General features: G+C 35.3%; 1 protein-coding gene and 1 long non-coding RNA gene across 2 annotated transcripts; one reads left to right on the plus strand and one right to left on the minus strand.

The window, feature by feature from the left end:
- The first annotated feature begins 471 nt into the window (after positions 1 to 471).
- On the plus strand, positions 472 to 1,741 carry LOC130986174 (nuclear transcription factor Y subunit B-3-like). Its single transcript, XM_057909488.1, has 2 exons — positions 472 to 771; positions 1,002 to 1,741. Exon 2 carries the CDS (start codon positions 1,004 to 1,006, stop codon positions 1,592 to 1,594), a length of 591 nt encoding a protein of 196 aa, XP_057765471.1. The 5' UTR covers positions 472 to 771; positions 1,002 to 1,003; the 3' UTR covers positions 1,595 to 1,741.
- Positions 1,742 to 3,119: 1,378 nt separating this feature from the next.
- LOC130986175 (uncharacterized) lies at positions 3,120 to 10,474 on the minus strand. The gene is made up of 2 exons (XR_009089198.1): positions 6,985 to 10,474; positions 3,120 to 3,238 (listed from the first exon to the last, which is right to left on the minus strand). It is a non-coding gene; the product is annotated as an uncharacterized LOC130986175 (long non-coding RNA).
- Positions 10,475 to 13,468: the final 2,994 nt, after the last annotated feature.

The raw sequence follows: 13,468 nt of genomic DNA on the forward strand, positions 1-13,468 counted from the left end.
AATTATATCTCAACTTTACCGATTATATGATCTTCTGTGATTTACAACATACCATATAATTTATAGTATGAGATAAATTGGACTATAATAAAATTATGTAATAACAATATTTCAAATAGAAAAATCACAGTGAACTAAGGAATCAATGTATACAAACATAAAAGTCTTGCTTTCAGTATACAATCCTTTTAGGAGAAAGAAGAAAAGTGTGTTAAAAAAAAAACAATAATAAGCGAAAAAAAGGAGGTGTGGGGGGTCCAGCTGAGCCACTAGACAATTCCTCGTTGGAGTAGAAACAACCAGTGAGAGGCTAATACGTGCCTGATGCGAAATGGACGGATAAGATCCTCCCACTCATCACCAATCGGATGGCTTGGAATTTCCCTCACTGATCGCATAGTTATCGATAAGGAACGGCCTCTAATCTTCCACGTGTTTCTAACGATCCCGTTATTATACCATTGATCCAACGGACCTCCACAGACTCCACTTCCATCCCAAACCCCCCCTCTCTTATCTCTCTCTCTACCCTTCTTCCTTCTGTTTTCCGATTTTCCGGTACCGGAATATCCGTTGGAGCTACTTGCCTCCTTTCTTACACTTATCAATTCTTTTTTGCCTCCCTTTTGGAATTCTCATATATTTCAAAACCTGAGTTTTGTCAAGAAATTTTTCCTTTTCTTTTTTCTTTATTTTAGTGAGATGTGTGCAACTTCACAGCGGTGATTATCCGAGATTATGAAGTTTTGAGGTTTCAATTTTTTATTTCTGGTACGAGTTTTTGTTTCCCCTTTCCTTTCAGCTGTTGAGACAGATTATTTTGTTGGATTTACCGAGTTGTAAAAGCTGAGTGTAAAGTCACAAATCCAAACATACTTACTTTGCATTCTTTCTACAAATTCTGTCAAAGTTGTGCTTGTGAAAAGTCTTTTTTAAGTAGGAAAGTGCAATTGGCAGCAATTTTATACTATTGAATTAAAATTGGGAGAATCGCTGAGCAGAAATGGCGGACTCAGATAATGAGTCTGGAGGGCACCGGGAGCACAATTCGTACCACGAATTGTCCCCTCGGGAGCAGGACAGGTTCCTGCCGATCGCGAACGTGAGCAGAATCATGAAGAAGGCGCTGCCGGCAAACGCCAAAATATCCAAGGACGCGAAAGAGACGGTTCAGGAATGCGTGTCGGAGTTCATCAGTTTCATCACCGGCGAGGCCTCCGACAAGTGCCAGCGCGAGAAGAGGAAAACGATCAACGGCGACGATCTGCTGTGGGCGATGACCACTCTAGGGTTCGAGGACTACGTGGAGCCGCTAAAGGTATACTTGCAGAGGTTCCGGGATCTGGAGGGGGAGAAGACCGCCATGGCCGGGAGAGGGGAGAAGGAGAGCGGTGGAAATGGCGCCGGGGTTGTGAGTATGGGCAGCGGCGGCGGAGGTGGATACGAGGGGATGTACGGTATGAACGTGATGAGTCATCAAGGAGGAGGAGCTGTTTACGGGTACGGGCAGGTGGCAGGCGGTGGGAAGCTCGGGTCGGGTTACCATATAGGATCCGGGTCCGGTGGTGGCGGCGGCGGCAGCAGGCCGAGGTAGCTTGAGTTGACTTGATTAATTAGATACATATATTCAAAATGTACTATATACTAATATAAAATTATGTTTATATCTTTTTGTATTGCATTTTGTATGTATATGAGAATGGGTTTCATTTTGTGAATGACATTAGGTATTTCTTCTTCCTCTACTTGCTTTATAGATTACTATAGTCTCGTTCATTCTTTATCCATTTTGTTTGATTGGGATTTTAACATCTTAAGACAATGTCTAATTCTAGTTTTTTCTATATGTCAAGGGTGCGTTTGTTTTATGAGCGTCTCCACTGGAGAGCTGTTTTGGAGCTTCTCCACTAGGGTACGAAATAAATCTGTATAATTTGGCTTAATAAATTTTATCTTTATTTTTTTATAATATAAATGTATTTCAAAATTAGAATAAATACCAAATTTTAAATTTAAATGTCAACATACATTAATTAAAAAAATTATAATAATTGAACTACGGTTAAATACAATCAAAGCATGTCCAAATGTGCACAATTATATCTTCATGGAGGTGGTTGTGGATTTGTATATGGCAAATGGAAGACTCTCGAGCGATATACTTTAGGAATCCTAGCGGACCTTCGCACCAAGCCGGAGATTGAGCAGTGCTACTCGATGCCTTGTTGTTCCCCTCCCTTTTCCATTACATCGCATCATTTCATTCATCCTCGATCATCACGTTACGTAGAATAATACACGCGAACATGATATCGCTTAATTGCTCCTTATTTTATAGCCGAGCAAAACTTTTAATAATAGTCCAATACATTGCTTCATGTCAGTCACGAGTGAATAACTCTTGACGAATTGTTTCACAAAATATTTTTTTCATGCATAAACTTTCACACAAAAATATACTCCCTCCGTCCCATGAAACGTGACACATTTCTTTTCGGCACGGGAATTAAGAAAGTGGTATTTTGTGTGTTAAGTGTGGTAGGTGAAAAATTGAAAAGGTGAATAAAGGGTAAATTTTTTGCCATTTTTAGAAACAGGTCAAGCTTCGTGGGACAACCCAAAAAAGAAAGTGGGTCACGCTTCGCGGGACGGAGGGAGTATTAAATTGTACAAAAAAATGCATTGCACTTTTCGATCGATCGGGTTTTTTTGTCTCTAACCCACCCCACCCCCTTCCCACCGTCATCTTTTTTAAATATTCGATTTTTTTTTTGCCGCTGACTTATTCAATGTGTGTAGAGTTATGCATTTTTGTGTAAAATTTTATGTATGGAAAACATGACTGTTTTTTTTAATATTCGATTTTTTCCCGATTTTACCTTCGAAGGCCTCTGCCACGTGTCACAATCTTGGTGCGCCACATGGACAAAATGTGTGGTCCAGAATTGGTACTACATACTACCTAAGGCTTGGGTACTAAATGATCCCACTTATATATATATATATATATATATATATATATATATATATAGGGGCGCGCTCCAGTGAGACCCCCTATTTTTCGTATAACATGAGGACAATGAATAAGACATATAATACTAATAAACAAGACGTATATCTAACGAACAAAATGTATATACTGATGAAAAATAAAATTTAAAAAATTGGTAATGAATAAGACATATATACTGATGAATAACAAAATTTAAAAAATTCTGTTCCCTCCAGGATTCGAACCCTGCGAAAAAAAAATCACCCTCCAGATACAATATCAGCCATAAGATTGATAAAATAAACGCACCAGATCGTGCCCTAGATCTCACTAAAATTAGGGGGTCTCATTGGAGCGGCCCCTATATATATATAGAGAGAATGGATCCGTGGAGAATCACAAGTATTTTAAGAATAGAGAATCAATCTCAGCCTTTGGATTTAGCATATCTAATGGTTTATATTATTTTGTTTTATTTGATTTTTAAATATATGGAAGGCTAACCGTCAATCTAATAAAAAAAAGGGTTAAGGTGCAGATAGGCCCCTCAAGTGGAGGCCCTTAGAGCGTTTCAGTCCCCTTACTAACTGTGTGTGCAAATTGGCCCCCGAACTCAAAAAAACGGTGCAGATCGGCCCCTCTGACTTAACACCGTTATGGGCCGTTAGTCAAGGGCCATCTGCACCGTTTTTTCGGAGTTCAGGGGCTAATCTGCACCTTTTAACTTTTTAATTAATTCATCTCTCTCGCTCAAAATTTGATCGTCGTTGTCGCTGATTCAAGCTCCGGCGAGGCCGGTGGAGAGCATCGCCCCTTTCTTTCTCTCTTGGGCCCTAAACCTCGGAGCTCGCTCGATTGCACACGCTTAGCGTCAAGGACGAGCCCTAATTCTCCCATTCCGTCGGAAATCGCCGCCGCAATATCCGGTGAACCCGCCGCCTGACTTTTCTCGATGAGGAGTCGCCTAGCTTTTCTCGATAAGGAGTCGCCTCTTTCTCTCAAATCCGGCAAAATTCGGTGATAAAGGCCGACGATGCCCGTCGCCATCTACACTATCGGCGTGCTGTTGAAGAAGGACGCCTCCAAATCAGAGACCATGGCCAACATGATCTCGATCTCGATTGGGGTCACGATCACCGCCTACGGCGAGGCGAAGTTCGATTCGTTGGGGGTGATTCTGCAATTGGAGGGCGGTGACGTTCGAGGGAGAATTCGAGTTTTCATTTCGATTATGTGATTTTCGGGAGCAATGACGCCGATTTGGAATTCCCGATTTGGGGCTTGGGAACTTGATTTCGTGATTTTCCTCATCTGACGGCGATTGACGCCGGAAAAGTTGGTCGGAGAAGATGAGATGTGATTTTTTTTAATGAACGGTGTGCAGATTAGCCCCCGAACTCCAAAAAGGGAAAAGGTGCAGATTAGCCCCTGAACTCCAAAAAAACGGTGCAAATCGCCCCCTCTGACTAACGGCCCATAACGGTGTTAAGTCAGAGGGGGCGATCTGCACCATTTTTTTGAGTTCGAGGGCCAATCTGCACACACAGTTAGTAAGGGGACTGAAACGCTCTAAGGGCCTCCACTTGAGGGGCCTATCTGCACCTTAACCCTAAAAAAAACTGAAACAAATCCCACTATTTTCGGAAACAAACCGATATCCATGGATTTAATATTTTAATTTTTTTTTCTTCCTTTGATGTTGAACGTGTGTACTTATGGCATTGAATTAAATAATTTGTCAAGATTTCAATATTTCATCCACAAATTAAAATGAATACAGGTACATAGTTCAATAAAAAAAATTTCATGAATATTATTGTATCATATATTCTACAGTTATAAGTAGTATATTTTTCAATTTTAATGTTTATGTTTATGTTTATTTTAATACATGTGCTTATTCATGTTCATTTATATTTTGCAATTATAGTATGAATTATTTTCGATCAATTAAATATCATTCAACATTATTTATAACGAATATCGATGTCATTATTACGAATAGTTATTCAATTGTTTTCGAATATCATTGTATTACATGTTTTACATATTATTGTATAGCAGTATAGTTTTTTCAATTTTTTTTTAATATATATTACGTATTCATGTCATTATATTTTTTAAATTTTTGTTAGGTGTACCTTTATTTATTTTTTTGTTTTATTTGTGATATATATTCGGTGTATTATAAATCTTATATTTTCATCAAATAAACATGCATGATGCATCAGTAACTAAAATGAACAGTGTTAAATATATTTAGAATACGTAGGTATATAATATTGAATATTCGTATCAACAGTAAAATAAATAAATCTTCCTAAAAAAAGTAAAATAAATTAATCTATAGGTGCATATACTTCGACGGGAATCTTTGATTTGCAGGAATAAAGTTTGTAATTATGAAAACTCTAATAATCTACAAAATAAGGAATGAATGTGGAGGCGTGAAAATCGGAAGAGCGAGATTCTTCAAGATTTATTCTAATAATAATTAATCACATTTTTTTATTGAATATTCGGTTTTAATCCTGTCCGCTTAATTCTCAAGATCTAACGGCAAGCACTAATTCTCTATTCTTTATTATATCCTAATTCTCTATAGATAGCTACCCTATATATATATATATATATATAGGAGCGTGCTCCAGTGAGACCCTCTATTTTTCGTGTAACATGAGGACAATGAATAAGACATATAATACTAATGAAGAAGACGTATATCTAACGAACAAAATGTATATACTGATGAACAAGGCAGTATATACTGATAAACAAGACAGTATATACTGATAAATAACAAAATTTAAAATATTCTGTTTCCCCCAGGATTCGAACCCTACGAAAAAAAATCTCCCTCCAGATACAATGTCAGCCATAGGATTGATAAAATAAATGCATCAGATCGTGCCTCGTGTTACACGAAAATTAGGGGGTCTCATTGGAGCGGCCCTATATATATATATATATATATATATATATATATATATATGTATGTATGTATAGGGTGCGGTTATAGTGAGAACCACACTTATCGTGAGAACATAAGAACCATTAAAATCAATGCATCTACTATATAAATTAATGCATTCGCTATTAAATTTAATGCATCCGAAAATAATGAATTTTTTGCTCCCTTCAGGATTCGAACACAGGATCTGCATTCATCCACCAAGATGATGCATCCACCGTAGATCTTGATGATCGAATGGTTTAAAATGGTTCTCTGTTCTAATTTTATTTAGTGGTTCTTATTTGAACCTCTCCCTATATGTATATATATATATATATATATATATATATATATATATAGGGGAGAGCTAAAATAAAAACATTTCTTGAAATATAAAATATAAACAAATTTCAGCCCTTAGATCATCAAAATTTACGGTTGATTCGTAACCCTGTTGGATGAATTCGTGGTCCTGAGTTCGAATCCCAAAGGTAGCAAAAATTTGTTTTTCACAATTCGTAACCATGTTGGATGAATTCATACGTATTCTACATAAAATTCGTACATAAAAAAATATTTTTATTTTTATTTTAAGAAGTATTTTCACGGTAGTCCTTCTATATATATATATATATATGTGTGTGTGTGTGTGTGTGTGTGTGTGTGTGTGTGTATGTGTGTGTGTGTGTGTGTGTATGTGGGAAGGGATAGGGTAAAAACAACTCTTAGAGTATAAAATACGACTAAATCTACACTATTGATATACCCATAATCTAACGGTTGAGATTTAATCTTAGGTAAATCGTATGTAAATGTATGAATTCTGCATAGAACATGTATGAATTCGCTGTGTAAATATATGAATTCTGAAAATTAATTTTTTTTTCTACATATGGTATTCGAACTCAGGACCATGAATTCATCCAATAAGGTGATGAATCAACCGTAGATCTTGATGATAAAAAATGGCATCACCAGCCAACCAACAAACCGCATCACCAGAAATCAAAGAACAAAGGGAAAAGTAGTTAGATATCACCTTATTAGCTCAAATCTAGCAGCGTAGGAAAATAAATTCCTAGGATTTGAAGACGGCGACGGTGCGCACAGGGTTCATACTCCATTCTCACGAACGGCGATGGCTCTTCATCAGGGATGTGGCCACTGGTAGCCACCCATACGTCATAGCCACTGTCTGGCATCGTAGACTCCGAAAGGCCCACATACTTCGTGTACTTTTCGACTTCATACTGTGAAAAGTCATAGAAATCAGCTTCGTGAACAAATCCAAACGCTGGAGCCATCAATAGAGGAGTGTGAGTCACCGAGACTTTCAATCATCGAGATTCAGCCACAGAAACCGATTGGTCAACATATCAAGTCAATCGCTCTTCAACAAATCCAGTCGATGGCACCATGGATTTGGTTTCCGCCACCATGGATTTGATTCCGGCGCCACCCACCCCAGGAACGCCACATACGACATGGCAACTGCTTCCATGGAGGGGAGCCCAGATCCACCCTCGATTTCCACCGATTCGTACTCCCAATCCCTTGAATAAATGGGAGGAGACGTAGGAGCATCATCCATCGACAGATAAGGGTTGGGCGAAGAAGAAGATCGAAGATTTCAGAATTGGCAGAGAAGGGATTGAGAATTTAGTGTTTTCGGCAAAGAAATTTTTATTTCCTCATTAGGGGAATTGTGATATGAATAGGTGGTGAAAACCTTAGCTAAAGTGGGCCGAAAAAGGAAATTGATCCAATCTGATAATCAAATAAAGTGGGCCATATAGTTAAGAGAGTTTAATTAGTGGTGTTAAGTAAGAGTATGGTGGGCCTATTTGTTAAAGGGTAGTAAATTTAAAAAGTAAGTGAGGGTATAAATGTTCATAAAGCATAGTAGGTACTTAATTCATGGACAGAAATTTAGAGGCAAATAGGTACTTATTTCGTGGACAGGAGGAGTATAAAATAAGAAATATAACTGTTTTATGATATTTCGATCTAAATATTGTCAATCATTTAGAACGTATCTCATTGTGAATCCAATTTGAGTGTTATAGCACACAAGTATTTATACCACAAGAGTTATCTTTAATTTAAGATGCATATTGAATATCTTTCTGTAAATCAAATTTAAAGATTTTTAGAAAATCATAAAAATATGAAAAAGAGAATAGAAGAATAGAATTGTATAGAAGAATAGAAGTGAGAAAACGTATGATAAAGAGAGGAGAGAGAAAATGTGAAATAATATACTCCCTCTGTCCCATTTATATAGGCTTATTTTCCTTTTTCGATGTCCCAAATATATAGACTTGTTTTCATAAAAAAAAAAAGTAGTAGTATTTTTAAGTAAATTTATTGTTATGTCCCTATTTAATTCTTTAATATACACCAACTTTAATTCATCATTAAATAATAAGAGTCAACTTTTGAGATAGTCATATTGAGCAATGAAACTCAATATTTGGCTTCCTATCTAAAAAACAAAAAAATTGGTAATTTTTTTACATTTTATGACTGGTTTGCCCTTAATTGCGGGTTTGTGCGTAGGTTGGGCTTCGGGTTCAGGTTGGGGTTATGATGGTACAGTTGGTACAAATAGGCAAATTCGTGTCAATTGTGGGATTCATTAGGTATACAGTATACTTGGCACAATTATGTCTATTTGTGCCAAATCTGACTGAAGATTGAATGATGGTATAGTTGGTACAAATGGGTAAATTCGTGTCAATTGTACCATTCATTAGATATACTTGACACAATTATGTCCATTTGTGCCAAAAGAAAGAGGAGAGAGACAGAGAGAGAATCACGTATACGGGTTGGGATGGGATGGGTAGAGTAGGATCCGCGGGGTCAAGGGTATTTTAGACCTAAATTATAATAAATGGTCATAATTTATATTTTTTAGATGGGTGGCCGAAAATTGAGTTTCATTGCTCAATATGGATACATGAATGCATATTTTCAATAATAAATATGGACATATTAAGAAGTTTACTTGTATATTTTTATTTTCGTTGATTTTTTGAAAAATTTTGTGTAAATTTCTATCAACCTATATATATAGGGCAAAGGGCATTGAATAGAAGCCGTTAGTTGGCTGAGAAGTTGTTATGAAATTAGTTAGTTAGCTCAAAGAGTAGTTATATTATACATGCAAGTGCATGGTAGTTTGTAATATAGCTCAAAGAGTCTATTTGGCTTAAAGCCATGGAACAAGAATTTAAAGCAATTATTGACAAATCTACTTTGGAGCGTGTTCCGTACAGAGGTTATATGAATGTTATTCAGTGTAAATGGGTTTTCAGGGTGAAAAAGAATGCAGATGGCTCTCTTGATAGGCTTAAATCAAGGTTGGTGGCTAAAGGTTTTCAACAAAGGGCAGGTGTGGATTTCTCAGAGACCTTCAGTCCAGTGGTGAAACTTGTCTCTGTGAGGTTAATGTTCTCTCTAGCCTCTACATTTCATTGGGATATACAACACATAGACATAAACAATGCATTTCTAAATGGGAATTCAAGTTACTTCGCACACCATCTTATACCTATATGCTCAATCAGTCCAAATATATAAGAGATTTACTGGCTCGAACTAATCTCTCAGATAGTAAGCTACAACCTACTCCTTATGATAGTGGCTCCAAACTTTTCCTAAAAGATAGCAGTCCCTTCTCTAATCCTACTCTCTATAGAAATGTTGTGGGTGCACTGCAATATCTCACTTTATCTAGACCTGATATTTTGTTTATGGTCAATAAACTTAGTAAACTCATGCAATCTCCAACTGAACTTCATTGGAAGGCTTGCAAATGGCTCTTGAGGTATCTTAAAGGCTCCATCAATCAGAATCTCATCTTCAAATCGTCATCTTATCTCTGTCTCCAAGGTTTTGCAAATGCTTATTGGGCTGGTTCATTGGATGATCGAAAGTCCACCGAGATGTTCTGTATATTTCTTGGATCCAATCTGTTATCCTAGAGCTCCAAGAAGTAGAATGTGGTTTCAAGAAGCTCCACTGAGTCTGAATACAGTGCTCTTGTTGATACTGCAGTTGAGTTTATTTGGATCAAGTCATTGCTACAAGAACTTGGTTTTTCTATTTCTCAATTGTCTCTCATCTGGTGTGGTAACAAGAGTGCAGCTGCCATTGCAGCCAATTTGGTTCTTCATGCAAGGACCAAACATATTGAAATTGATACACATGTGCGAGATAAAGTGATAAAAAAGGAATTGGACGTTCAATATGTGCCTACAGAGGATCAAGTAGTAGATATATTCACCAAGCCGGTGTCTATTTCAAGATTTGAGTATCTGACATCTAAGTTTCCCATTGAAAAGGGGTAGCTTCATTTGAGCAAGGGTTGTATTGAATAGAAGCCTTTAGTTAGCTGAGAAGTTGTTGTGAAATTAGTTAGTTAGCTCAAATAGTAGTTATATTATACGTGCAAGTGCATGGTAACTTGTAATATAGACTCACTGCTGTAACACACCTATAAATATATGAATATAGATCTGTGGAAGTTTTCATCTTCCATAAACTACAAACTCAGCTCATACTATGATTTCCCGTTTATAATTTAATAAAGGGAATATAATAAAAGGAGAGAGAAAAATTGACGGAAAAAATTGATGTTTATATATAGATTTCGTCACCGAAAAAATCGACTGAAGTTAGATTTACATTGTTTCGTATAATTTGATTATTTATTGGTAAAGAGGGATAGAATGGAAATAGATAACGCGCAATAATTTAGAATAAATTTGTATATTAAGCCGTCGAAGTACAACATTTCATTGCGATGTTTTTTACCCCAAAAAGGTAGTTCGGTTTCAGAAAATTTATACAATAGTAGTAATAAATAAAGTTTGGTGATAACAAACTATTGGTGGTCTCAGGTCTGTGCCGAGCTCCACTAAAAAAATAAAAAATAAAAAATAAAAAATAAAAAATAAATAAAGATTTTACAAATATGAGTCAATGCAACTTTCTGATAGCAGTTTAGCTTTTAAATGAATAAAGAAAAGGAGTCGAGTCATCGAGTTGGGAGCTCCACTTAATTTTGTTTTGTAACACTAATTTGAGTATTAAACATGATGTGTTCACCTAACTTATTACACGTGACATCTTTTAGTGGTTGTAACTTGTGTAATGCATGTGCTTTGGATTCTTAATAATTATAACTGCCTAAGCATTCCGAATTTTAGGTTGGGTACGTAAATGAATTGCACTGATTCAATTAAGAGCTGGTATTTGAGAGTGACTTCACTTTGAATAAATTGCATTTTATACGGCCGAGTTCAAATTGTTTGAGCTGCTCTAGAAGAAATTCGCAAACCATAACCTTTAGCTAGCGTTTGCTTTCATATTCTGAGACAGAGCTGTCAAAATTAGCCTGATTCGATGGGCCGGTCCAACCCGCCAAATTTAAAGTTAGTTGGACTCACACAAATAGAGGCTCGAAAAAATCGGGCCTAAAAAGTTCGCCCAAACAGGCCGACTAGGCTTTGGAGCTAAAAAGCCCGGGGGTTTTGGGCTTTTTGGCCCGATCAATTTTTTTAATTCTTAATTTATAATATTTACTTTATAATTATATATTTTAAAATTTAAAGTAAAAAATAATTAAAAATAGATTTATGTTCATATTTTACTTTTATGTTAACTCATTAATTGATAAATTTGAGCTTCTTAATTAAATATAAAAATATTACATCTTGAATTAAATACTTGGTATAAATTATATATATATATATATATATATTCATATTTCATTCATTTAAATTATTTATTTCTATAAACCCTTTCATTATATAATGAGTAATAAGTACAATTCTATTAATTTTGAGTTTGCTTAATATATTTATTATTAGGACTTTAAATTTATTTAAACACTTTGAAGTGTTATTTAATAAACTATCTATTATATGATTTTTTATTTATTTTTGTTGTGTTTTAACTTATAATAGCATGATCTAATATTTTTATTTTATTTTTAATTATATTTGTGAATTGATGATTTAATTTGATGTTAGTCGATTTATTTTTTATTTTTATCATTTCTATAGCAAAAAAATAGAATATAAGAAAAAAAATATTGGGCGGGTTTGACCCGACCGCCCGATGGCCCGATAGGGGTCGAGTTGGGCTTGCTATTTTGAGGCCGGATCATATTTTGGATCGGCCCGGCCCGATATAATTCAAAAGCCCAGTGGGCTAAACTGGGTTGGCCCGATCCGGGCCCATTTTACAGCTATAATTCTGAGTACACATATCACTTCACAAATAATGAAATTTAACTGTGCTCGAACTACAATAAATGAAATTTAAAATATTTACATAAAAACTTAGGTATAATCGAGTGTACCGTACAACCGAATTGACCCGCACCGAAATCGTGACCCACGTCCTGATCCAAACCCACATCTTGATCCAAATCGTGCAAATGACATTATTTGGTTATGCAAATAACACTGCCTATAATTGACACTATTCAATTATATAAATGACATTGTAACATTTTAAAATAGGGAAAATTGCACCTAAATACACAAACTTTGCCAATAATCCATATTTGACGCGAAATTAGGATTTTACATTTTAATACACCAACTTTCGTTGTTGTCCAAATTTGACACGATTTAATTCTTAAAAATTCAAAAACCAGCCCCTTTTGTAAATAATTATACGAAGACCCACTTATGTTATAATTTGAGACATTTAAACCAAAACAAGATATTTCCTTATGATGTTTTCTTTTAAACCATTTTAGGCGCGGATCAAAGATTAAAAGAAAACATCATAAGAAAATATCTTGTTTTGGTTTAAATGTCCCAAATAATAACGTAAGTGGGTCTTTGTAAAATTATTTACAAAAAGGGGTTGTTTTTTGAATTTTTAAGAATTAAGTCGTGTCAAATTTGGACAACAACGAAAGTTGGTGTATTAAAATGTAAAATCCTAACTTCGCGTCAAATATGGATTATTGGCAAAGTTTGTGTATTTTCACGCAATTATCCATTTAAAATATTATAGTGTCATTTTCAATCTTTTATAAGGTTATTTATAATCTTATAGTGTCAATTACAAGAATTGTCATTTATATTTATAAATAATATCAATTATACACAGTGTTATTTATAATATTATAGTATTAATTATAAGTAATGTCATTTGTTTAACCGAATAATGTCATTAATACGATTTGGATCAAAATGTAGGTCAAAATCTGGATATGGATACACCCGATTGTATTCAAGACCACCTCAAATATTTATGCAAGTAGTTAGACCGAATAGTGTTGCTTGCAAGTAGTTAGACCGAATAGTGTTGCTATGTCATGGAATTGAGCTCCAATTTAGTCAATCAAATTCGAGCTTTATAACCTTTGAGAAAAGCTTAAAATTGGATTAAAAAATTAGCATTGAGCATTATTTATTTATGGGTTAATAGCCGAAAAATACACGAACTATTTTCAAATTTGCATATTGCACATCACCTTTAAAATTAACTCTAGA

This window comes from Salvia miltiorrhiza, chromosome 5 (genome assembly GCF_028751815.1).
Source record: "Salvia miltiorrhiza cultivar Shanhuang (shh) chromosome 5, IMPLAD_Smil_shh, whole genome shotgun sequence".
NCBI lineage: Eukaryota > Viridiplantae > Streptophyta > Magnoliopsida > Lamiales > Lamiaceae > Salvia > Salvia miltiorrhiza.

Bases quoted from the DNA above. Each gene is read 5' to 3' on its own strand.
- LOC130986174 (XM_057909488.1), top strand. From the start codon at position 1,004: ATGGCGGACTCAGATAATGAGTCTGGAGGGCACCGGGAGCACAATTCG.